The 27,116-nt window shown below is 44.4% G+C and overlaps 1 protein-coding gene across 2 annotated transcripts; it reads right to left on the bottom strand.

Annotated features, from left to right (window-relative positions):
- Positions 1 to 1,380: 1,380 nt before the first annotated feature.
- Clns1a (chloride nucleotide-sensitive channel 1A) lies at positions 1,381 to 22,283 on the bottom strand. Of its 2 annotated transcripts, XM_048361100.1 has the most exons (7): positions 22,113 to 22,281; positions 18,905 to 19,041; positions 13,337 to 13,435; positions 12,295 to 12,402; positions 9,980 to 10,153; positions 6,556 to 6,645; positions 1,381 to 2,115 (listed from the first exon to the last, which is right to left on the bottom strand). In XM_048361100.1, exons 1-6 carry the CDS (start codon positions 22,235 to 22,237, stop codon positions 6,578 to 6,580), a joined length of 711 nt encoding a protein of 236 aa, XP_048217057.1. In that variant the 5' UTR covers positions 22,238 to 22,281; the 3' UTR covers positions 1,381 to 2,115; positions 6,556 to 6,577. The 2 variants fall into 2 exon arrangements, with proteins under 2 accessions (XP_048217057.1, XP_048217056.1); XM_048361099.1 differs by lacking the exons at positions 1,381 to 2,115; positions 6,556 to 6,645; positions 9,980 to 10,153; positions 12,295 to 12,402 and having other exon boundaries at positions 12,806 to 13,435; positions 22,113 to 22,283.
- Between the last annotated feature and the right edge of the window lie 4,833 nt (positions 22,284 to 27,116).

A 27,116-nucleotide genomic window follows, 5' to 3' on the forward strand; every position in this document is an offset into this window, starting at 1 on the left:
CTGAATAGCTAATAATCATTAAGCACGAGCCACCAGTGCCTGGCTTAGATATATTATAGCTGGTTCACGTTTGGGGGAGAGGCAAAATGTCTATGCTTTTTAAAGTTTCTCTACATCAAAAACACGCAAGCAAAAAATTCCAACATTAAAATTAAGTTCAAATAGAATCAATAAATGTTGACCTGCTGATAATTATGAACGACATCTTTTAATACTAACTACAGAGGGTTACAATTAGAACTTTCAGTGAGTCAGGTCACTGATAGATTAAAAAGATCAGTTCCAGTTTAGCCTGGGTCAAAAAAAACCAAAAAACCCAACAAACATTAGTGAGAGTCTCATCTTAAACAAGCAAACCTAGCACAGTGCAGTGCACACTTGTGATCCCAGCTATATGGAGGCATAAATGTAGGGGGAACGGACAGGATAGGTACCACGCTGGCCTGAACAGAACAGTAAGACACTATGTACAGAATTTCTTGCTTCACCAACAGTCACCAATTATCAATTTGTCCAGACAAAAATCTCAAATGGAATTTCCAAAATCAGCCCATCAGAAATATCTTGATCCTGGGCTGGGAATGTGGCTTAGTGGTGGAGTGCTTGCCTAACATGCACAAAGCCCTGGATTCGATTCCTCAGTACCACATACACAGAAAAAGCCAGAAGTGGCGCTGTGGCTCAAGTGGTAGAGTGCTAGCCTTGAGCAAAAGAAGCTCAGGGACAGCGCCCAGGCCCTGAGTTTAAGCCCCAGGACTGGCCAAAAAAAGAAAAGAAATCCTGACCCTTTGTAGAAAAATGGGTACTCTAGGATTAAAATTATGGATGCTGCTCAGATTGGTGGCATAGTGTCCTGGTGCCTCTGTGACAAGTAGTGACACTGTATATTTTGGAGCACAGGCTCAAAACCACTGTGTAACAGCTCTAAGACCTCAAGCAAGCTGCCTGTTTCTGCCACTCAGTTTCCTCATCTTTTGCCAGCATTGCCGTTTTCCTTTCAATCTCATTAACATTTAGCTGGGATACAGTGGCTCTGGTGTGATCCTAGCTACTTGGGAGATGACAGCTGAGAATCATGGTTCAAAGAAGCCTGGGCAGGAAAGACCATGCAACTCTTATCTCCAACTGACCACCAAAAGGATGGAAGTGAAGCTGTGGCTCAAGTGGTAGAGCACCAGCCTTGAGCACAAAATCTCAGTGACAGTGCCCAGAGTTTAAGCCCCACAACCAAGAAAAAAAAAAAAACACAAAGTGGAGCTGTGGCTCAAGTGTCAAGTTGTAGAACACTAGTCTTGGGTAAAAAAGTTGAGGAACCCAGGCCTCAGTTCAAGCCCCAGAACTATTAAAAAAAAAAAAAAAAAAGGAACAGAAACACAGTAATATAGAAAACCTAGATTTATTTGTTAAACTATTACAAAGACAAAACAATTACCATGGAAAGGACTTTGAAGACATCATCGCAGTTCATTTGACCTGTTATAGAACCTAAGAGAGTGGAAATTCAAGGCTATAACCTAAGAGGCCAGAGCAGAGCAGACGGTAAAACAGGGCAGAAGCTAGCCACTGGTCAATGGTGGGATTCGGTTGGGGTTTTCCAGAGATGACAGCAAGGCCTGAATTCATTCATCTGGGCTTGGAATTAGTAAGACTCACGTCCATGTGGAACACAACAGAGGCTAATTCCTGTGTGGTCTTGGCCTTGTCTCCTAAGGGTAAAGATATCTTTACGTCCCAGAGTGGCATTTCAGCTTCAGACTCTCTCTTGCAAACCCCACCCTTGTCTACTCACACCTCAAGCTCCAGTGGGTTTCACCAGAGTCCCGCTAGTGGTCAGAGAAGGGCAGCAAAGGCAGGAAGTAGTGGCCTACTCAGATAAAACCAGACACAGAAAGTTTGGGGTAAGTGATAAACTACAAGCCACCCCTTGGTTAAGTTAATTCACCTTTGTTAATAAAGGTCATAATTTCTTCTGCTGGTGACAACCTGCTGCCTGCCTCAGTATCGTTGTCTTGAGAAAGAACTGGTTCAAGTGAGTTTTAAGGAAAGAAAGCTTTTCACCAGCCCACTCCACAGTGGAAGAGGTACCGAGTTCCCTCCTACAGTTCCAAGCAGAATCTGAAAAACAAAAGGGTTACAGCACTTATAGTAATAAACAATGCCAATTACTTATCAAGACTTATCAAAGTCTTATCAAGAGTGCCAGGGAACAGTGGAAAACAGGCTACTCACAAAACAGGAACTGAGGCGTCTGCTAGAGTTCAAAGCCCCTTGTCATTCTCACTATCTGGATAGCTGATTATGTAGGGCCCACCCTGTGCATTGAAGAACGTTGAAGAGCAACACTGAGGGCTACACTCTTAAGTACTATTTAGCACCCCTTCTGCCATGACAACCAAAATTACACAAGGTATGAAATGCGCCCTCGCCCCGCCCATGTGGGGTGGGGTGGGGGGCAGTCACCCTGTAGAGAGCCACCATTCTCTAGTCACGTCTTATTTTAGGGGAGTGGGAAATAAGACCAACGTTCAGGATGAATGTGTATTTAAAATGCACTTTTTATAACTTGCCATAGGTTTTCAATTTTCAAATCTTAAGATAGTCTTATTATTGTTAAATGTTATATAATTATGAAAAATAAAAACTTTTTACAAAGCTAAAAAAAAAAACACCAAAAAAACAAGAGTGCCAGGGAACTTAGATAGATACATTATATCTCAGTCCTTGAAAAACGTTTCCAGGCAGTTATCATCTTCACTTTCCAGATGATGAAGCTGAAGGTCAGAGACATTATAAGCCTGTCTAAAGGCATGTGGCAGGATGTGACAGAGTTCCAAGCTCACCCTTCCTGTGCCTTCCCTTGCCAAGAAAGTGTTCCAATTATCTAGAAAGTAGTGATGGTTGTATAAACACTAATTATTCCTTATTTCATTTTTCAAAAGAGCATACCATTTAAATGATTAAAAATTTACAGACACAGTTTGGGAGTCAGGTCTGTTGGAGAACATGAACAATAAACTTTTTAGCGTATTTCCCTGAACAAAAACAATGAAACGAACAGAAAACAAAGTATTAGCTCATTAGGAAATTTGTGGCTATTTTATGGTTACTTCACTATCACAAAGAATCCTAAGAATTCTTGCCAGGAAGTACAGTAGCATCCCAGTTATGCAACCCTTACTAACTTGGCAAATGAGTTTCTCACGGCCATTAGCAACAGAGTGGCTGATGTCCTCTGAACAGTCTATTCTTCAAGGAGAGGGATGTGAAAGACCCAGGACCCAAAAACGTGTCTTCTAGTTCCAACGAAAGTTACCAACAACTATCATCGGACTGAAAATCAACACACTCTAAAAATGTAATAGGAAATATGAAACAATGACTTCAGTTAGTTTCGTATTTCCCATGAAGGAGAGAAGCGGGATTCCAGACACAGAGCTGTGAGCGGAGCGGCCAAGGCAGAAGTGCTCATAAAGGATGCCTTTCCAGCAGAGGAAACCACTAGTTTTAGACTACATGGCTACCAGTGACAGAAAAATGAAAATAAGAATTCAGTATTTTGGGGCTGGGAATGTGGCCTAGTGGCAAGAGTGCTTGCCTCGTATACATGAGGCCCTGGGTTCAATTCCCCAGCACCACATATACAGAAAATGGCCAGAAGTGGCGCTGTGGCTCAAGTGGCAGAGTGCTAGCCTTGAGCAAAGAGAAGCCAGGGACAGTGCTCAGGCCCTGAGTCCAAGCCCCAGGAATGGCCAAAAAAAAAAAAAAAAAATTCAGTATTTTGGAGAAGAGATGGAATCCAACAGACGACTAGGACGCTGTTTTCAGACAGTTCTGAAAAGAAAGCACAGATGCGGTATCACAAGTGGCTTTTAGAAGAAGCAATGCTATGTGCTATGCTCAATGGCAATAATTTGGAAGGTGTTTAACTTAAAGACCAGTTTTTGATACAAAACGGAACAGGGGTACAGGATTTAGAGCTATGTGTGTGTGTGTATTACTGAGTCTTGAGCTTACGGCCTCACACTCAGCGTTTTTCTCGCAGCTCTCTACCATCTGAGTCATGTCTCCACTGTAAGCCTTTTGCTAGCTAAAAATGGCTCTTGGATTTGTCTATTCAGACTGGCTTCCAACCTCAATCCTCCGATCTCAGCCTGAGTAAGCTAGGCGTACAGGCATGAGCCACCAGGACCCAGGAAAGATTTATTTATTTGGGGGGGGGGGGGAATGAAGCTGGAATTCAGGGAGTTGAGAATGTTAGGCACCACAGGGCAGAGTAAGGGCACTTACAACCTAACTAACTGCATGACTGATGGTGGTAGCAGAGTTAAGTCGGAATACATCAATCTTGCCAAGCGTTGGTATATGCTTTGTAAAATCAAAAAACCTACAGACCAATGGCTAAAAGCTGGAACGATAGCCTAGAGGATAGAACAGATGAGGAAAGACAGTAACAACTTCAAGGCAGGAGTACTGCAGACATTCTGTATGATATGAACTAATAACTACATGATCTTTCATCATTACCTATCATATAGTTTAAGGACTCAGGCTGAGAAAAGTCAATGTATTTCTCACAATAAGAACGTAGCAGAGGGGCTGGGAATATAGCTTAACAGGTAGAGTGCTTGCCTAGCATGCATGAAGCCCTGGGTTCGATTCCTCAGTACCACATAAAACAGAAAAAGCCAGAAGTGGCACTGTGGCTCAAGTGGTAGAGTGCTAGCCTTGAGCAAAATAGCTCAGGGACAGCGCCCGAGCCCCGAGTTCAAGCCCCACAACTAGAAAAAATAAATCTTAAAATAAAAAAATTCAATTTGGAATTACCTTCTATGTCCTCCCTAAATTGAAAAGCAGTGAGCTGCAGAGATTGTAAATACATTATGGGTTCTGCAAGTGAGTCAAATGGAGATGAAGCCATTATCTTGGACTCTACTATTCCCATGTGAGCCAAAAGGGAAGTCTTTCTGAACAAGTGGTTAACACCAAACAGCTACATCTCATACATTTCATTATTTCTCTTTTTTTCTTTTCCTCTTTTCTGATCATGTAGTGCAGGCTGGTTCTGAATTCACGATCCCCCTGTGTTAGGTACTAAATTCTTAGTGTAGTGCTTGGCATACGGTAAGTGTACAACATGCAGAGTACCACCAAGTTTGCAGATCCTGAGATTGTTTTCTTTTTTCTGCCAGTCCTGGGGCTTGAATTCAGGGCCTGGTTGTTGTCCCTGAGCTTCTTTTGCTCAAAGCTAGCACTCTACCACTTGAGCCACAGCACCACTCCTGGCCTTTTCTCTTTATGTGGTGCTTGAGACTCCATTTCATCCCAGGCAAGATTGGCCAATATCAAGAATTCAAACATTCAAACAACATATGTTAGTGAGGATGCGGGAGAGAGAGAAAAGACTCTAACTGCACTGCGGATGAGAATGCAAACTAGTATAACCACTCTGGATAGTGGTCTGGAGGTTCCTCAAAAAGCTAAACACAGACCTACCCTATGACACAGCCATACCACTCCTGAGCGTCTACCCAGAGAACATCACAAGCCAGGACACCATAAAGACACCTGCACAGTTATGCTCATTGCCGCACTATTCACAAGAGCCAAGTTATGGAAACAGTGCAAATGCTCTACAATAGATGAGTAGATCCAAAAAAACATGGTACCTATACACAATGGAATTTTACAAAGCTAATGGGAATAGTGTTATGTTATTTGCAGAGAAACAATCTAGAACAAATTATGGACCCAGAACACATCATGTTAAGTGAGGTGAGGTAAACCAAGCGTAGAAGAACAGCATGTTTTCGCTCCTATGCAGTAGACTGAAAATACACTGGGACATGAGAAATTATATAGGACTCCAGGCATTCACACACAGTGAAACAAAGAGGATCCGGAACATAAAAGCACAACGCCTATCAAATAAAACGCCTGATCATATAAAATAATATTTATTGAAATGAACTCCAGAAAATGGAAAAGAGGTCTTTTTTGTTTTTCTTTGTCCTGTTTATCTGTCTTTGGGAGGTCAAGGGAGGCAGGGGGGAGAGAAATAGAGGAACAAAAGGGAACAAATGGGGCAGTGGTACTCACTAGACACTATGTGAAAAATGAACTACACAAGCTGTGGGTGAGGACAGGAGGAAAAAACTAGAGAGCAAAGGAAGGGGTGACGCTGTCCACAAAGAAAAAAGAAATGTGTTCCTCACACGACACGTGTAAATGCAACCTCTCTGTATATCATGTACATCACTTTCACAGTAACAATAAAACAAAATTTTAAATTAACTATGCAACTTATGGGCAGAGACAGGAGGGGGGACATGGGGAAAAGCAGAGGAAGGGTAACACTGTTGAAGAAGCATTGCACTCATTACCCGACTTATGGAATTATAACCCTTAATAACAAGAACAACAAAAAACACAAAAAGAGGTTGGAGTTGTGGCTCAAGGGGGGAGGGTACTTGCCTCACAGGCATGAGGCTTAGTTCAATTCCCAGTGCTGAAAAAATGCAAACATTTCTTGATTTTCCTGTTCCAGAAGCCACTCACCTTAAAGCAGATGAAAGCCCTTTCAGTGATCAACATCTGCATCCTCAAACTGTCCAGCAACTGTTGGTGTGGTATCCACCTCCATGCCATCTGTGCAAATAAACGAATTGCTGAGCCACAAGACAAGGGTCAATCACAAAGAAGCTAGCGCCCTCTGCTGGTAGGATCTGCTTTGCCTTTGCCTTTTGAAAACTGCCCAGGAACAGAAAGATGTGCTGCTTTACAGATTTAGTTAGGTCAAATTAAAATTAGTCTACAGGGCTGGGAATGTGGCTTAGTGGTAGAGTGCTTGCCTAGCATGCATGAAGCCCTGGGTTCGATTCCTCAGCACCACATAAACAGAAAAAAAAAAAAAAGCCAGAAGTGGCGCTGTGGCTCAAGTGGTACAGTGCTAGCCTTGAGCAAAAGAAGCTCAGGGATAGTGCCCAGGCTCCGAGTTCAAGTCCCAGGACTGGCAAAAATAAAAATAATAAATAAATAAATCTATAGCTGGGTGGCTGCGATGTTAGGAATGCATCTCAAAGCTGGCCTGGGCAGTAAAGCCAGGAGACTCTTATCTCCCATTAAACACATACACACACACACTCCAATTAACCCCCCCACGTCTGAAGTAGAGTGGTAGAGAGCTAGCCTTGAGCAAAAAAGCTCAGGGACAGCTCCTAGGCCCAGAGTTCAAGCCGCCAGACTAGCACACACTCAGAAAAAAATTGGTCTATATACTTAAATTTACTTTGTTAACTTTTCAACCTTGAGACTGACAAAAATCTTAAGTCTGTAGCTTTCTTTTTTCCTTCCTTTCTTTTCTGAGACAGTTTTCTACATAGCTTAGGCTGGCTTCAACCTAATGATTTTCCTGCCTTAGCCTCTTAATGCTGGAACATTTAAGTGTAATATTAATATCTGCTATACACTCTCCACAGGTTTGTGCTCAGCATTTACTGTTAAGGACATTTTTTAAAGGTATGTCATTGGATTACAATATAAAACAATTTAGGAGAGAAGATAAAACCCAGTAGAATGAACTTCCTATTTGTTTTCCTCATCTTAATAAAAAAGCAGGGAGAGACTAAGAAAAGCCCTTTGCAAAGTCTCTGCAACTGTGTTCTCTACTTCTTCTTTTTTTTTTTTTTTTGGCCAGTCCTGGGCCTTGGACTCAGGGCCTGAGCACTGTCCCTGGCTTTCTTTTGCTCAAGGCTAGCACTTTGCCACTTGAGCCACAGCGCCACTTCTGGCCGTTTTCTGTACATGTGGTGCTGGGGAATCGAACCCAGGGCCTCATGTATACGAGGCAAGCTCTCTTGCCACTAGGCCATATCGCCAGCCCTGTTCTCTACTTCTTTACTGCCCCTCAGCCCTCAACCTTTCAGCCCACCACACATTTCTGCCTTCTAGAAGCCCCTTGGTATCCCCCCCTCGCCCCAATCCTTTTTTTTTTTGGATCATGGGCTTGAATTCAGGGCCTAGGTGCTGTCCTGAGCTCTTCTGGCACAAGGCTAGAGCTCTACCACTTTGAGCTACTTCTTGTTTTCTGGTGGTTCATTGGAGATAAGAGTCTCACAGACTTGCCTTCCTGGGCTGGCTTTGAACTGTGATCCTCAGAGCTCAGTCTCCAGAGTAGCTAGGATTGTAAGTGTGAGTCACCAGCACCTCACCCTTCATTCTTTTCTAGTGCATATTGTCTACATTTTTATTATACACACAACTTGTATAGTTAGACACAAAAAATGCATAAGGGTTCCCATTCTACAGTTGCTTCTGCATTATACAGTTTATTGAGTCAGACATGGTGGCATGTGCCTGTAGCCCCAGCTATGATTTAAAAACAACATAAAGCAAGTCTGAAAATAGCATAATGAAACCTGCTAAAAACTATTTTAAAAAATAAATTCTTACATTTTCCTTACAGTGTCTGAGGCTGAATGGAGACTCTCCTAAATTCACACTGAAGTATTATCCTCCAGCACCTGACATAGGGAAAGGAGTCTTTACCAAGGAAACCCAATTCACATGAGACCATTAGGGTGAGCCCCAAAACAAAATGATGGAACGTATGATAATGTTATGTTACTAACTTGGCTAGAGCATAGCATCCTGTTATATAGTTCTAGATGTTTCTATGGAGTTATTTTAAATATGATCAACATTTAAATTGGTGGACTTTGAGTGAAGCAGTTATTGTTTAAAATGTAGTGGACCTCATTCAGTCCACTTAATGGCCTTTAATACAAAGAGGATGAAAAGAAGAGTTCTGAAGCCAGGTGTAATGACACATGCCTGTAATTTCAGCACTCAGGAGGAGAGACACCCAATTTAAGGTCAAGTGGAGGCAAGATAGCTACTTTGAAACCAATCTGGGCTATGCAGTGATAACTGTCTCAAAACAAATGAACAAACAAAAATCTTCCATAAAACCACCTTTTGACTCAAACTACAGTATCAATCAACTCTTTTCTGGGTCTCTAGCTGAAAATTTTGGATCTGCCAGTTTTCACATTCACATGATCGTTTCTTAAAACACACCCACGAATACATACATCCTCTACCGATATGTATGTATATACATGCAAATTTTCACACGTATACGTACGTACATATATTCATACACAAAGATCATCCCTACATCGTGTATCTATGAAGAATTATCCATTGAATAGTAAGTATTAAATGGTAACAAAAGATAGAACCATAGTCAAGGATAAAATGGAGGGATGTTGCCTGCTGCATACACACTAGTATTTCTATTTCTCTAGAGAACTGTGACTAATAGAGGGGGAAACTGGACAGACATGGCAGGAAAGATGATGAAACAACACAGGGAGATGACAGCTGTCCACAAGCCAAAGAAAGAGGCTTGGAACAGATCCTTCCCTCATAGAAGCCAACCTTGGACTTAAGTCTCCAGATATATGATACAACATTTTTGCTGTTCAAGCCATTTAGTCTTTGTTATGACAGCCCAAACTAATTTCAGATCTGCAAAAAAGTAGTATGTGGGTCATAGTCACAGTAATACCTGATTTCCCCATTTCTTGATTGCCTATGAGCGTTTTTAAAAATATTTGGGGTTAGAGATGTGGGTATATGTTAAGAGTGCTTGCCTTGCATATGTGAGGCCCTAGATTATCTCTCTAGAATTGGAACAAAACAGAACACCAAAAGCCAAAGCTAAGACCAAATCCAAAGAAAGAAAATTTGACCAAAACATGGATTACTTTTATAGCTGGTAGTGTATTTTTTTCTGGGGAGAGGAAGGGGAGGGGGTAAAAGCAATAAAAAAAAAACAAGAATTCTATATTTGCTTCTCATATTGTAGTTACTTCTGAGAATTCTGTTCTTATAGTTTCCAAAAGAACCCACGTTTCTCTGTAATTTCCCTCTTTGCACAGGTAGTCATTTGTTCACACTGAAGAAAAAGGACACTCACCTTCATAATCTCTTATTGAATCTTCTGTCCGGACTCCAGCCATGTTATACTGACTGCTCACAGACTGAGAGAGCATTCCTTCTAATCTCTCCAGTGTGGCTTGCCCTTCTGCTGTCAAATGGGATAATCCTTCTTCATAGGTATAAAATGTAGGGATATCCCCCTGTCCTTGTTCTAAACAAAACAGAAGACTTTTAAGCTATTATACAACAATTAGAAAAAATAAAATGGATAATCAAACACCCACTTGCAAGGTACATTTCAAAGAGACTTCCAGGAATTACTGCCAATGTTCATTGACAAAGACACTGCTAAAGAGATAAAGAAAACATCCCTACCTTCTAGGATAGAGGAGGGATTTCAAGAGATAATGAATAAAATAGCTATTCCCAGAGAAATGTGTTTAGAGGCTTGATGGAAAAGAGGAGGAGTCCTGAATTATCTCAAGGTGGTAATTTTACAAGTTGAGTAAAAATGAATTTGATATTTAAGTTTTTAGCTCACTAGCATATGATCCTTTCATTAAAAAAATCTGAAATTCCAGAAAACACACACACAAAAATAAATAAGGTATATAAAGGAGAATAGGCCAGGCACTTGTGGAGAAAGAGCTTTGGATAGTCAGGCAGATGTATGTAAGAACACTGGGGAAAAGAAAGAAAGAAACACCTTCCTTAAGCTATGAGACTGGGCAGGCACCCAGTGGCTCACATCTGTGTTAAGGACTCAGGAGCTGGAGATCTAGAAGACTGAGATTCGAAGCCAGCCCAAGCATAAAAGCCCACGAGACTAACTCCAATGAACCAGCAAAATGCTAGTCTGGAGGCATGGCCCAAGTGGTATAAACGAAAAGCTGAGTAAAAGCACCTTACCAGTGACTATATTTTGGTCTGGGAAGGTAATGGAACATACTCTGGGGGGAAAAATGACTCTGGCATCGAGCTGTTTCAAGAAATATGTTAAGGGGGCTGGGAATATGGCCTAGTGGCAAGAGCACTTGCCTTGTATACATGAAGCCCTGGGTTCAATTCCCCAGCACCACATATATAGAAAACGGCCAGAAGTGGCGCTGTGGCTCAAGCGGCAGAGTGCTAGCCTTGAGCAAAAGGAAGCCAAGGACAGTGCTCAGGCCCTGAGTTCAAGGCCCAGAAGTGGCCACAAAAAAAAAAAAAAAAGAAAAGAAAAAAAAAGAAGAAATATGTTAAATAAAAATAGAAACAACCCAGCTTCTCAAATGTTTCAGGTTGTTCTGTGGGGGCAGCTAATTCTGCCGAAAGGGCCTTTTTTTTTTTTTTTTTTTGCTAGTTCTGGGGCTTGAATGAACTCAGGGCCTGGGCTCTGTCCCTCAGCCTCAGTTTGCTCAAGGCTAGCGCTCTACCATTTGAGCCACAGCACCACTTCCTAGGGTTTGGTTTTGGGTTTTTTTGTCAGTCCTGGGGCTTGGACTCACTTGAGCCACAGCACCACTTCTGGCCTTTTCTGTGTATGTGATACTGAGGAATCGAACCCAGGGCTCCATGCATGCTAGGCAAGCACTCTACCACTAAGCCACCTTCCCAGCTCCCCACTTTCCCCTAAGTAGTTTATTGAATATAAAAGTCTAGCCGGCTTTTCTGCCTGGGCTGGCTCTGAGCCACAATCCTCTGAAGAGCCTCCAGAGTAGCTAGGATTACAGGCATAGACACCAGTGCCCAGCTAAAAGGCTTCTCTGACTATTCATTGTCTACCATTTTTCTTTCACTCCATTTGTCTCTATTTATCCATCTTCTTTCTACCAGATTCTCCTAATTTTACCTTCAACCTTGTGAAGGCCATAAATTTTCCCAATTTTTCTGTTGAAAGGGCCAAGACACACTGCTGGTCCTGGTGGTTCATAGGTGTAATCTTAGCTACCCAGGAGGTCGAGACCAAGAAGATCATGATTCAAGGCAAAAAGATTTTGAGGCCCCAACTCAAATGACAGAAGTTGGGTGTGGTATTACAACCTACCATCCCCAACGACAGCCAAGGTGTAGACAGGATGGTAGTCCAAGCTGGGCTGAGCATAAATGTGAAATCATATTTGAAAAAAATGAAAGTAAAAAGAGCTTGAGTTGTGGTTCAACAGCAAATTCAAGATCTGGGTTTAAACCTTAGTACTGCCCACCCCAAAGGGCCTAGACACAAAGTGTGCCACTATATAGGTTTACTTTTAGTTACAACTATCTTTTGCTGGGTACCTCGTGTAGAACAAAGAACCATAATCCTCTGCCTCCAGCAAAAACAAGAGTGTGACATGAAACAGTACAGCAGACACTGAAATCCATTTCACTGACCGAGTGCCTCCACGTCATACTCTTCTCCGTCATAAGCATCCGAGTCTTCATCCTCGGGGTCGGGGTGCAGGGCTTGGCACTCACACATCGCCGTGAACAGCGCCTCCACTGAGCAAGGACATGAAGTGGCAACATTGTGTAATGAGGACAGGCGCTGATGCAAATTAATTTACTGGGTTCAAGACGTACACAAGGGTGCCAATATTTATAAAACCCACCAAAGGGGCTGGGAATATGGCCTAGTGGCAAGAGTGCTTGCCTCGTATACATGAAGAAGCCCTGGGTTCGATTCCCCAGCACCACATATACAGAAAACGGCCAGAAGTGGTGCTGTGGCTCAAGTGGCAGAGTGCTAGCCTTGAGCAAAAAGAAGCCAGGGACAGTGCTCAGGCCCTGAGTTCAAGCCCAGGACTGGCAAAAAAAAAAACAAAAAACCCCCAAAAAACAACAAAAAAAAACCCCACCAAAGTCCAAGTAGGACTGACCCAAAAGTGCCAAGGCAATGGACACAAAGAAGTAAAGATCTCTTCGTGGCTGCTGGATTTTCTAAGAAAAATGGTCAGAGTCCATAGACCAGGATGAGCTCTTCTCAGCTGACAATTTTCCAATGATTCTATTATTTTCCATCTTGGAATTGCTATTGACTCTGTCCCTTCCAATAGGTGAGTCAGTCAACAATATCACTCAATAAAAGGAACCAGAGTCCTCCACTTACAGAACATACCAGGTAATAGACTGGTAATATACCCGGTAACAATACTCTCACAACACTCACCACCTTTGATACTAATATGTACTTGATCCTCAATCAAATTACAAGTGCTAAAATGATGGAAAAAGAATAGACAGCCAGGTGTGCTGGAGCATTCAGCACTGGAGGCTGAGGCAGAAGGATTGGGAATTTCAGGCCAGCCTGTGTTACACAGCAAATATAAAAGGTGTGTGTGTGTGTGTGTGTGTGTGTGTGTGTGAAAGAGAGAGACAGAGAGGCAAAGAGAGCCAATGTGCAAATGGAAAAAGATCAATAATACAGAACACTCACATGCTGATTTATCACTAGGCACAAATCTAAATTCGGTAATAGGTTCCACATCATCATCACTATCTTCTTCTTCATCAGAAAGAGATTCTCTTGATTCTTCTAGAAGGAATAAAAGTAATTTTTTAATGTATCATTTACGTGACATTTTAAAAACAAGGAGATAGGGCTGGGAATATGGCCTACTGGTAAAGTGTTCGTCCCGTATGCATGAAGCCCGGGGTTCGATTCCTCAGCACCACATATGTAGAAAAAGCCAGAAGTGGCGCTGTGGCTCAAGTGGCAGAGTGCTAGCCTTGAGCAAAAAGAAGCCAGGGACAGTGCTCAGGCCCTGAGTTCAAGGCCCAGGCCTGGCCAAAAAAAAAAACAAGGAGATAGCCAAGTGCCAGTGGCTCACACTTATCCTTGCTACTAAGGAGGCTGAGATCTAAGGATTGTGGTTTGAAACGTCCAGGAAGGAGAGTCCATGACGCTTTTTTGGGGGCCTGCTCTAGGGCTTCAACTTGGAGCCTGGATGCTGTCCCCAAGCTTCTTTTTCTCAAGAGTAGTGCTCTACCATTTGAGCAATAGTGCTACTTCCCACTTTTTCTGAGTAGTTCATTGGAGGTAAGAGTCTCACGGACTTTCTTGCCCAGGGGTGCAGGCATTGAACTGTGATCCTCACATCTTAGCCTCTTGAGTAGCTAGGATTACAGGCATGAGACACCGGTGTCTTGAGTTTCCAAAGTGTTTTTCTTTGTTTTATTTTGTTTTTTAAAATGTAGCTTTATGGGGCTGGGGATATGGCCTAGTGGCAAGAGTGCCTGCCTCGTATACATGAGGCCCTGGGTTCGATTCCCCAGCACCACATATACAGAAAACGGCCAGAAGTGGCGCTGTGGCTCAAGTGGCAGAGTGCTAGCCTTGAGCAAAGGGGAAGCCAGGGACAGTGCTCAGGCCCTGAGTCCAAGGCCCAGGACTGGCAAAAAAAAAAAAAAAAAAAAAAAAAAAAAAATGTAGCTTTATGTCTTTTCTTTGGGTACTGGGGGATCGAATCCAGGAGGTTGCATTTGCTAGGCAAGTGCTTTGCCACTGAGCTGTATCCCAGTCCATCTAAGATTATCTCCAATTAGCCATCAGAAAAGCAAAATGGAGCTGTGGCTCAAAGTGGTAGGGCCCTATCCCTGAGCGAAAAAGCCCAGGGAGAGCACCCAAAGGACCAACTACAAAACCAACAAAACAAAAGCAAAACAAAACAAAAACTATTCCTAAGAAGGAAATGAATGTACTGCAATCTGGCCATATTTCACATTGTATTTTATAGATAGGCAGATAAGAGAAGTTAGAGATAAACAAATATCATATGTGTGTATACCAACCAATATTTTAAAATATAACAATGAAAAAGTTGCGGGATACATACATCACTTATATAAAAGTTTGAAACATAAAACAAAAACCACTGTATTGGTCCTGGGCACATACAGTCAGGAAAAATTAAAGCACAGCAAGGAAGAACCACATCACTTTTATGATACTGCTTAACTCAGAGAATTGGAGATGACATTGGAGCCATACAAATCAGGCCACAACAGTACGGCAGTGGTTTCTTTTAGAAGTTTAGAGGAATTATGGAAAAGGGTTATAATTCATGCTGGTATTGAACTGGAGACTTTTTGTTCAATCATCAGTACTGTAAAAAACAAAAACTAACAAATCTTTAATCATTCTGTATTTTTGATATGTTTGAGTTATTTCATAATGAAAAATATAAGCTGGGTGTCAGTGGCTAATGCTTATAATCTCAGCTACTCTGGAGAAAGAGCTGAAGATTATGATTAAAGGATAGTGCAGGCAGTCTGCACAACTCCATCTCCAATTACCAGCAAAATGCTAGATGAAAGCATGGCTCAAATGGTAGAGTGCCAGCTGTGAGCAAAACCCCTCCCCCCAAGAAACAGGAGCAAGAAGGTTCTGAGTTCAAGACTAGGTATGGGCACAAACATGCAGGCAAAAAATAGATAAAATATTTACATAGGCTCCCAAAACATGTTCAAAATTAGTAGTACTATTTTTATTTTCTGCAGGACTGGGGTTTGAACTCAGGAAGTCTGGTGCTCTACTTGAGCTGCACCCTCAGCCCTTTTTGTTTTCTTTTCCATAAAAGTCTTGCACTTTTGCCAGGAACCACGTCAGCTGAAATCTTTCTGTCTTGTTTTTCTGGGTTGATCGTGGGGCTTGAATTCAGGGCCTAGGCACTGTCTCTGAGCTTAAAGCTCACGGCCAGTGCTCTACCACTTGAGCCACAGCCCCACTTCTGACTTTTTGGTAGTTAATTGGAGATGAGAGTCTCATGGGCTTTCCTGCCCAAGCTGGCTTTGAACCAGGATCCTCGGATCTCAGGCTGCTAAGATGCTAGGATGACAGACTTGGTCTGCTCCCACTGAGCTTTGTTGCTCAAGGCTTATGGCTCTACCACTTGAGCCACAGCTCCACTTCCACCTTTTTGGTAGTTAATTGGAGTTAAGAGTCTTACAAAGTCTCCTGACTAGACTGTTTTTGAACTGTGATTCTGAGATCTCAGCCTCCTAAGTAGCTAGGAGACCAGTGCCCAGCTTATATCTACATTTGTTAGCAAGCTTCCCAGCTGCTTCTAATATGCAGGTTTTAGAGTCAGAATCTAAAAGAATCCTCTAACTTTCTGGACAAAATTGAGATTTAAGAGGAAATAACTTGCTTAGCAAGTTAACCACACAGCTTATTATGTGTGCAATATTATTTTAGCTAGTATTTATTGAAATACTACGTCTCTGGCCCTTTTCTTAACAGGCACCTTTGCCCAATGTCATTGCTGGACATTATTTAGGTTTTTGGGTTTTTTTTTTGTCTTTGGTGCTGATGATTGGCTGAGAGGTCTCATGCATGCTAAACGTGGACACTAACACTGGGCTACACTATACCCCCAGCACCAACATGCCAATTTCAAAGTGACTAACGAGGGTATCTTAAGTGTTTTGCATTTCTATCACGGAATGAATACTTTCAACAAGACATATAATTTTCCTGATTACTGTGCTAGTTTGGATCATGAATGTCATTCAATGGCCTGTATGTAAAAGTCTTAGTCAACAGTCTAAAAGTACTACTGGGGGCTGGGAATGTGGCTTAGTGGTAGAGTGCTTGCCTAGCATGCATGGAGCCTGGGTTTGATTCCTTAGTACCACATCAACAGAAAAAGCAAGAAGTGGTGCTGTGTCTCAAGTGGTAGAGTGCCATCCTAGAGTAAAAGAAATTTAGGGATAGTGCCCAGGCCCTGAGCTTAAGCCCTAAAAATGGCCAAAAACAAAACAAAACAAAAAACACTACTGGGAAGTGGTAGGGCCTGGAGGAAAGAAGTTAGATCTTTGGGATGCATGCCTTTGAAAGAGCTATTGAAACCCCGTCAGTCCTTTCCGTTGCTTTCTGGTTGCCGGGAGATCAACAGGCCTCCAGTGCCATGTGTTTCTGCCGCGGTGTACTATGCCTCCACAGGGCCAGGGACAAATGACTAGACTGAAACTAAGCAAAAGTCCACCTTTTCCTTAGTAAGCCGATTATCTCAGGTACTTGGTCACAACAGCAGAAAGTTGACTAGCAATTAGAAAAGCAGCTACATTTACTTAGATTATGAGTGAACTTTGTGGCTGACTCATTAGGAAGTGTTATTACATTTCATGTTCTGAATGGTCTTTTATTCTCTTTTTCAAACTCCACCAAATATGTGTGCGTTTTAGATCTTTCCCAGTGGTAAGAATTTAAAAACTTACAATGAAAAGATTACACAGTATTTCATAGAAAAGCATGTCATTTTTCTAAGAGTAAAAAACCTCAGTAGATTTTTGTGAATCTGTAATTATCTCCAACAACAATTTGGGAATTGTATTACCCAGGACATTTCCACATCCGCAATAATAGTGAAATGCTGGGGAGGCGCCTATGCACTGTAATAGGTTATGGGGCTTTCTTGCCATCTTGATTACTAGATGCCAGATGCACGAGGTACTCATAACAATCCTCCCATCCACCTGCTGAGCACCACTGCTGTACCAATACAGAGAGCAAGATTGTGAAAAACAAAAGCCAAAACAGCTTCATCCCAAACTCAAGAGGCACAAGACTCAGACTTGAGGATCTCTCTCCCTTTATAAGAAGAAAGACAACAGTTAAGAGGAAAAAGCAGCCAGGTGTTGGTAGCTCACACCTGGAGTAGCTAATCTTAATTACTCAGGAGGAGGAGATCTGATTGAGATTCAAAGCTATCCCGGGTAAACAAATCAGAGACTGTTATCTCCAACTACAGCCAAAAGCTGTTAGTGGAAGTATGGCTCAAGTGGTAGAGCAACAAGCATAAGTGAAAAAAATGAAAGGAGTGCAAGGCCCTGAGTTCAAGCCCTTGAACACACACACACACACACATACACACACGCGTGCGCGCGCGAAGAACATGTAAGCTGGGCCTGTTGGCTCATGCCTATAGTCATACCTGAGAACGGAGGTTCAAAGCCAGAACAGACAGAAAGCCTGTGAGACTCTTTATCTCTAGTTAGCCACCAAAAAAAAAAAAAAAAGGGCCAGAAGTAAAGCTGTGGCTCAAGTGTAGATTGCTAGCTAGCCTTGAGAAAAAAAAAGGCAAGGACAGCACCCAGGCTCTGGGTTCAAGCCCAAAGACAAGCGCCAAAAAGAAAAAAAAAAAAAAAGAGGAAAAAGCAGAATTGTATATCTATAACAGAAGAGCAAATATACAGAAAAAAACTTAAAAATATCTTACAAATATTTAAATATCTTTAAATTTCTAAACTTCATTGCAAAAATGAACTTTAAGTACCCAAATTACAGCACCTGGTTAATTTTGCTTAATAAGGTTATTACCTAAATCAGGTCAAGGGCTTGAATATTACAGTATCATCAAAAATTGCTTTTCAGACAACCATGTTTGCGTAACTCAAAATAATCCCAGCTATTTGGAAAGTTGAAGCAGGAAGACTGCTCAAGCCTAGTTCAAGGCCAACCTGGATAGCAATGAGATTCTGTCTCATAAAATAATAAAAACATACTTTACTATCAAAGGAAGTATTGAATTAAATTATCCCATTTAAACCAAGAACCAGGCTCATGCCTAAAATGCTAGCTACGGGGGGGGGGGGGGGGGGGGGGAATGAGATCTGAAGGGTCACAGTTCAAAGCCAAAATGAGGAGAAAAGCCTGTGAAATACCATCTTCAAAACAACCAACAGGGGCTGGAGATATGGCTTAGTGGCAAGAGTGCTCGCCTCGTATACATGAAGCCCTGGGTTCGGTTCCCCGCATCACATATACAGAAAATGGCCAGAAGTGGCGCTGTGGCTCAAGTGGCAGAGTGCTAGCCTTGAGCAAAAGGAAGCCAGGGACAGTGCTCAGGCCCTGAGTCCAAGGCCCAGGACTGCCCCCCCCCCCAAAAAAAAAGCCAGGATAGAGATGTGGCTCAAGGTAGGAGTGCCCACCTAGCAAGCAAGCCAAGTGTGAGGCTATGAGTTCAAGCCCCAGTACCTCTAAAAAAAATTACATCATACATACCTTCAAATTTGGCATTCACCATAACATACAAATGTTCTTGAGGATAGGCATTTAGATCCCTGGAGACCGCATGTAAGCTAATGGTGGGGTATTCCAGTGAGAATCCTAATCCAGAACCATCTAACCAAGACAGGCGGCTGAAAAACATGTTTTAAGTAGATTATTAGAAATTGAACCCTAACCTGATGTCTCAAAGTTTACAAAGGTTCAAGCTAGATATGTTTGTTTAGGAATATTGCTCCTAAACAGCTGGGAATATGGCCTTGTGGAAGAGTGTTTGCCTCATATACACGAAGCCCTGGGTTTGATCCCTCAGCACCACATATATAGAAAATGGCCAGAAATGGCGCTGTGGCTCAAGTGGCAGAGTGCTAGCCTTGAGCAAAAAGAAGCCAGGGACAGTGCTCAGGCCCTGAGTTCAAGCCCCAGGACTGGCAAAAAAAAAAAAAATCCTAAAATAAACTTACCAGCAGGAACTGAATTTTCTTTAATAATTGTATTGTGGCTTGTTTTCTCTTAGCTATAAATTCAAATATGAAGTGCTATTTTTCCTTTTTTTGGCCAGTCCTGGGGCTTGAACTCAGGGCTTGAGCATTCTACCTGGCTTTTTGCTCAAGGCTAGCACTCTACCACTTGAGCCACAGCGCCACTTCTGGCTTTTTCTATATATGTGGTACTGAGGAATCAAACCCAGAGCTTCATATATACAAGGCAAGCACTCTTCCACTAGGCCATATTCCCAGCCCCCAAATACTGTTTTTCTAATCACACGTGTTTTTGTCATTCTTTGGGGGTTTTTTGTTTTCTTAGGCTGGAGACCAGAAGTCAAACATGGTTCCTGATGTTTTCACTCACTGGTTGGCACTCTACCAAGTGAGCCATGCCTCCAGCCATTTCTTTTCAGGGGTTTTTGGTTTTATTTTGTCTTGTTTTGCTTCTATCATTCTAAATGGAATTTTTCAGGTGCTCTCTTTGCTTTTGCAAATCTTCCTCAACTAATTAAGTCCCCAGTAGCTCCAATGTAGGAGGCCTCCTTTCAGTTGCTACAGTCCATAATGACCTCTTCTGTTCTACTCTGTACTTGTGTGCAGAATATACTATTTGCACCTAACTCTATGGCAATAAATCTTACGTGTTCCTTGCTACCTGGCAGCAGAACATCACCTCTCACGTTCCTTTAAACATTTTTCCAGCAGGTCAGCATGTAATAAACACTTTGTAACCAACAATTCCTTCACTATTCCTTAAGTACAATACACATAAGCAGTAATTATTACCTTGAGAAATAACCTATGAAGATGTTCCATCTAGTACCATCTTTAAGAAAACCTGACAAGGTAGGTCTACCTTTTCTTTAAAAGTGGTGAAATGCAAATATCAATGATATATCTGCATCTGGAGCAGTGCACTGCTGGCACACACCTGTAATCCTAGCTACTCAGAGGGCTGAGATCTGAGTACTTAAGTTCAAAGTGAGCCAGAGCAGGAAAGTCCATAAGACTTTTTTTTTTTTGGGGGGGGGGCAGTCTTGGGGCTTGAACTCAGGGCCTGGGCACTGTTCCTGAGCTTCTTTTTGCTCAAGGCTAGCACTCTACCACTTGAGCCATAGCACCACTTCTGGATTTTTTTGTTTATGTGGTACAGAGGAATCGAACCCAGGGCTTTGTGCATGCTAGGCAAGCACTCTATCACGGAGCCATATTCCCAGTCCTCCATAGACTCTTCTTTCCAATTAGACACACACACAAAAGCCGGAAGTAGAGCTGTGGCTCAAGTGGTAGGGTGCTAGCCTTGAGCCAAAAGAAGCTCAAGAACAGTGCACAGGCCCTGAATTCGAACCCTAGGACCAGCACATTTAAAAAAAAGGCTTAAGTCAAAGGACTGAGGGTATAGTTTAGCAGAGGACCATAGGTCCAGTATACTCAAAATCCTGGGCACCAAGGGGGGGGGGGATGCTAATAAAGGAACATTCCTGTATCTGCTCATTTTCTACACAACCTTAACTTTAGCTCAGGGCAACTGATTTCTATACTAGCAAAACCACAGCAACAGTGGGAGAACCTAGGACTCACTGGGGCAGAAACAATGACAGTGGCAGTGTGAACCCATTCCAGGTCAATGCAAGAGATTGAATTTGATACCTATCCCCCAGAAAGTAAATGTCTAAGAGCAGCATCCAAGTAGAATACAAGACCCTCAGTTATCAAATGCAAAGGTAGAAGGATAAATACTGGATTGTGGTGGTAAGTGTGCAACTCTGTAAGCTAATAACTTATTTGATTATGGACTTAAACAAATCAGGCACAATTGTCTGGAAGGAGTATGAAGAGATAAAATGGATAGAAATTATTTCCAGAATGACCATCACTAGTTCCAAAGAAACTGATTTCACTACATTATCAGGTTGTGTGTCCTGTGCTCTCCCCTTTCCTGACCTGGTGCTGTGCTTTGTTCTTAATGTAGAGGTGAAAAATTGTTAAAGCCATCATTTTAATCAAAAATCTGCTGGTACAATCATGATTCAGAAAAGCTCAAATCCAAACTTAAAATGTCCAAAGTAATTCCAGGGTGGAGGCGAACTTGAAATCCAGCCGCAACAGAACCAGCACACTCAAATTACAGCCTTTGGCTGAGAGCACACAGTGAGTGTTCTGTAGGTCCGCCAGGACGAGAGCGAGCTGTGGATTCTGCATGCCGCCACGGGACGGGGCAAAGGCAAGCTCTGTAACTAAAGGTTAATACTCAACTGAAGGCGGCGGAGCACCTGCCTTGTCAGCGCGAGGCCCTGAGTTCAAACCCCAGCATCACCACCAAAAGACAGAGGAGAGAGAGGAGAGAGGGAGAGGGGGAGAGAGAGGGAGAGGAAGAGGGGGAGAGGGAGAGAGACGAAGAGGGAGAGGAGAGAGGAGGGGAGGGGGAAGGGGGGGATGGGGGAAGAGAGAGAGGGAGAGAATATGAATGAGCGAATGACTGTCCTCAGGAGCCCCGAAGGTCTTGAGGACGCCCAGCAGGTGCTTCCCACGCTGGGCGCGGGGCGCTCCGATGGGGCTCTGCCCCTCAGGCCCGGCACCCCCCCGGGGCCGCGGGCGGCCGGGCTCCTTCAGCGCCCCGCCGGGGCGCGTCGTCCACCCTCCGCCCCGCCCGCCCCGCCGGCGGCCCGCACCCCGGAAGCTCGCGGCGGCGGCGGCGGCGGGCGCGGGGCGCGTACCTCTCGGCGATGTAGAGGGTGCCGGTGCCCAGGCCCTTGCCGTTGAGCACGGCCTCGGTGTCCGGCTGCTGCTGCCGGAGGCCCTCGGCCGGCTCCGGCGGCGGGAAGCTCTTGAGGAAGCTCATGGCGGCCGGGAGCGCACACGCAACACACACACACACGCACACGCACACGCACACCCACGCGCACGCCCAGCCCCGGGAGCCGCGCGCCGGAAGCGCGGCGCCGCGGGCACGCCCCGGAAGCGGTCTCCGCCACCCGGAAGGACAACCGGCCCGCGCCGGAGCGGAAGCGCCGGGCAGCGCGGAGACGGCGTGGCGGCCTCTGTCACGTGACCGGCCCCGGGGGGGGGGGGGCGCGCGCGGCTGCTCCGCGGCGACCCCGGGGCCTCAAGGGGCCTCAAGGTCACGGGCCCCGCGCCGGCGGGGAGGAAGCCGGAGGAAGGGCGTCGTGAGCCGGGTGCCGCGCTGCGGGCTGCGGGGCATCACCGAGCCAAGGCCGCTTCCATGGTCCCCGTACGGTCCTCACCACCTCCCTCCCGCCCCGCGGGGCCTGCGGGCCGGGCAGGGCCTCGCGTCCCCGACCGCACGCCAGCGCCGGTCCTGACGCCGCCGCGCGCACGCGCGCACGCACGCACGCAGGCACGCACGCGCAGGCGCACGCGCAGAGGGGCCGGGGCGAGGAGCCGCCGCGCCGCCAGGGGGAGGGGCGGGCCGTCGGCGGGCCCGACGCGCCCTTCCTGCCTCTCTGTCCCCGAGACAGGACAGTGACACTAATATCTCGCTCGGTGAGTGGCGGGGGGCGGCCCTAGGCGCTTTACCTACCCTCAGTCTTTCTTATTACTTTTTGGTCGGGCGCGGGACTCGAACCCGGGGCCTGGGCGCCGCCCCCGAGCTCTCTTGGCTCAAGGCCAGCACTCGGGAGTGACAGGCCCTCCTAAGACTTCCCTGGCCCCGGCCGGCCCCGAGCCGCCCGACCAGCTGGGATCCCAGTCCCCGCCTTCCCCGTGTGATTCATCCACCGGTTCCCTCCGACGGACAGTGGAGGGACCGACGAGGGACCCAGCCTTACAGAGCGGGCGTGGGGCGTTCAGCCCGACCGAGGCGTCTGACTCCAGCCCGGTCTCTGTAAATTCCACTTCACCTGCCTGGGAAGGGATAGCACGAATGGGGGTGCGTGGGGGGGGGGTAAACTGTAGTTATTCCTTCCTCACCAGGGACATTTATTTTATTTTATTTTATTTTATTTTTGGTACTGGGGATCGAACCCAGGACCTTGCACTTGCTAGGCAAGCACTTTGCCACTGAGCTACATCCCAGCCCAGTGTGTGTGTGTTTGTTTGTTTTTAAGCTTGGTGGGTTTGTTGGTAGACTGGGGGTGGGGGGTGGGGGGGGGCACACCACACAGGGCGGCTATTAGGAAGTTGTTGCCCTAAGTATAGGCGAAAGAGTGGCAGTGAAGAGGGCGGTGGTGACGGCGACCACCAGGGTGGATAGAGACAGGCATTGGTGTTATTTCTGAATTTCCAGTTTTATAAAGATCGGATGATACCCGGGCGCTGGTGGTTCACCCCTGTAACCTCAGCCCCGCAGGAGGCTGCGATGCGAGGATTCAGGGGGAAGCCAGCCCCAGGCAGACAAGTCTGTGGGACGCTCATCGCCGGTTAACGGCCAGGAAACTGCAGGTGGAGCTGTGGCCCAACGTGGTTCAGAGCCGGACAATCCCCGGGGCGGCACCCAATCCTGAAAGGACTCGTTTGAGGTTTCACACGGGGCATTCGTGGCCATTTGGTGCCTCACTCCGAAATGGACTCCCCCAAACAATGGAGAAAATTGGTGAAAACCAGTAGTTATTTCCTGTGAACTGGGCATAGGACAAAAACGTTTTTAAGTGTATTGCTTTGTGGCAATCCATTTCATCTACGTTAGAGTGAATCAAAGGCATCTAAACTATGAGAGGGAGCTTTTTCTTTAAACACCCACTTCTGTGCCAGGCTCAGAGGCATTTTTAAGGAAATAAAATGTCAAAGCACACAGACATAGCACCAAGATTTGAAAGAAATAATTGTATTTTGTTTCATAAATTCCTGCGAAAACCATGAGCAGTAATCCCTTCATACTTGTCACATTTATGTAGTGTTATATTGAAAAAAAAAAAGAGTACTTCCTTATCAGTTATTTCCTTTAGTCTCTTATGGAATAGGCAGGGTAGCTGTTACTGAGCCCACTTGACAGATGAAACTGAAGATCAGAGCAATTAGTGATTTACTGAGGGCTATTAGTTCTTTTTTTTTTTTTTTTTTTTTTGCCAGTCCTGGACCTTGGACTCAGGGCCTGAGCACTGTCCCTGGCTTCTTCCCGCTCAAGGCTAGCACTCTGCCACTTGAGCCACAGCGCCGCTTCTGGCCGTTTTCTGTATATGTGGTGCTGGGGAATCGAACCTAGGGCCTCGTGTATCCGAGGCAGGCACTCTTGCCACTAGGCTATATCCCCAGCCCCTAGGGCTATTAGTTCTTATGTAGAAATTAGATTCCTTATTCCAAGTCCAGAATTTTTACTGTGATCCATTTCCTCCTAACTGGCAGAAGGGCTATAAAGCAAGACAGCTATAGATTTCTGCCTTCTGGTAATAGTAATAATTAAGCTTCCAATAAATCCATTATGATTAGATGAGAATTGTTATTAGAATCTCTGCTTGAGTTCTAGTGAGGCGGTATCACTAATCAAATTATTCCTTCCCCTCTTGGGCTATGGTAGAGTAAAAGCTGTTTAATTTTATGAGATCATAGGGCAAGTACTGGTGTCCTGCTAGCAAGTAATAATGCCAAACACAAACAAAATAGACATTCAACAGAAAACATAAAACAAATGGCAGGGATAGGGGAGTAATAGCTCCCTGGTTGTGCATTTTAGTTTTCTTAACAGTTGTTCTTATCATTGTTGCTTAGAAGCCTGCTGTTTTCCTTGTTTGTGACATGTGGGAATTTCCAAATAGAACCTAACTTTTTTTTTTTTGCCTGTCCTGGGGCTTGAACTCAGGGATAAGCACTATCCCTGGACTCAAGGCTAGCACTCTTATCACTTGAACCACAGCACCACTTCTGGCCATTTTCTATATATGTGTTGCTGAGGAATTGAACCCAGAGCTTCATGTATTCGAGGCAAGCATTTAACCACTAGGCCATATTCCCCGCCCCAGAAGCTAACATTTCTATAACTTGTTTAAAGACTAGAAATCCAGCAAGAATCAGCTGGAAGAGGGACTGGGTTTCAACTACTTTTTTTTTTTCCTTTGTTGGTAATGAGGCCTGAACTCAGGGCCAGGGTGCTGTCCTGAGCTTTTTGCTTAAGGATAACGCTCTACCACTTTCACCCATAGCTCTACTTGTTTTTCTGGTGGTCACAGGGATTTTCCTGACTGGGCTAGCTCTGAACTATGATTTTTACATCTCAGCTTCCTGAGTAGCTAGGATTGTAGGCATAAGTCGCTGATGCCTGGCTTTTTTTTTTTTTTGCCAGTCCTAGGCCTTGAACTCAGGGCCTGAGCACTGTCCCTGGCTTCTCTTTGCTCAAGGCTAGCAGTCTGCCACTTGAGCCACAGCGCCACTTCTGGCCATTTTCTATATATGTGCTGCTGAGGAGTCGAACCCAGGGCTTCATGTATACTAGGAGAGCGCTTTACCACTAGGCCATATTCCCAGCCCCTCAGTGATTTTTTTTCTTGTTTTCAATTCCATTTTCTTCTGCTTTTATCTCTAATGCTTTCTTGTTTTGTTTTGTTTTTGCCAGTCTGGGAGCTTGTTTATTTGTTTTGTTTTTGTTGCCAGTCCTGGGGCTTGGACTCATCGCCTGAGCACTGTCCCTGGCTTCCTTTTGCTCAAGGCTAGCACTCTGCCACTTGAGCCACAACGCCACTTCTGGCCGTTTTCTATATATGTGGTGCTGGGGAATGGAACCCAGGGCTTCATGTGTAGGAGTCAAGCATTCTTGCCACGAGGCCACATTCCCAGCCCTTTTTAAATTTCTTGATAGGGAGAGCTTTGTATTGAGAATGAGTATAGATGAATGGAATCAGAGACTTAGTTTAATAGGAACATTGCTTAGTCAGGGCATAGGGTTGCTGCAGAGGCACCTTCTTCTTGGAGACAGGCTGGGAGGAAGGGTGAGGATGCATGAGTAAAGCGGCTCAGCTCATCTGTACTGTGAATCACCACTAGCTTCTCAGTTCACTTTTTCTTCGGGATATGACTAGATGTGCTAAATGAACTATTTCACTTATCAAATCACATTCTCTTAAGAGTGTTATTTCCATTTAGATGACTTGAGTTCCTGTAGAATCACAGAAGAATCAAAATAACAATGGTTCGCCTTACTTAATTAGAATATTTTACTTTAAAGATATAATTCTACCTCTACTACATGGTCAGCATTTACTACACCAATTCTGTGTTTGAAAGAAAAGATGCTTGTTAGGGCTGAGAATGTGCCTTAGAGGTAGAGTTCCTGCCTAGCATGCATGAAGCCCTGGGTTTGATTCCTCAGCACCACAGGAACAGAAAAAGTGACGCTGTGGTTCAAGTAATTGAGTAAAAGATGCTCAGGGACAGCGCCCAGGCCTAGAGCACAAGCCCCAGGACTGGCCACAACAAACAAACAAAAAAACGTTCAAAAAATATGCTTGTTAAACCTCTGGTCTCTTACTCTAAGAGACGCGAGTTGACAGCCATGTTATAGCCCCACAGTCAGCTCCTGAAGACTCCTTTGAGCTTCCTTTTAGTGGCCATGGCTCTTTTGGGGGTGGGGGTGGGGTTAGGTTCTTGCTATCTATCCTGATCTGGAATTTACAATCCTCTTCTTTCATTGCTGGGAAGATATGCATGAATCACCACACATCTTGATTATTTTTTAAGTAAAAAATTTTAAATAAAGCTTTCAAAAATGGTAATTTTCTCTTCATGGGCCAGCTTTCACTCTATTAATTGAAATTCTGAAATTCTTAACCCGT

The sequence above is a fragment of the Perognathus longimembris genome, chromosome 13 (genome assembly GCF_023159225.1).
Source record: "Perognathus longimembris pacificus isolate PPM17 chromosome 13, ASM2315922v1, whole genome shotgun sequence".
Taxonomy (NCBI): Eukaryota; Metazoa; Chordata; class Mammalia; order Rodentia; family Heteromyidae; genus Perognathus; species Perognathus longimembris.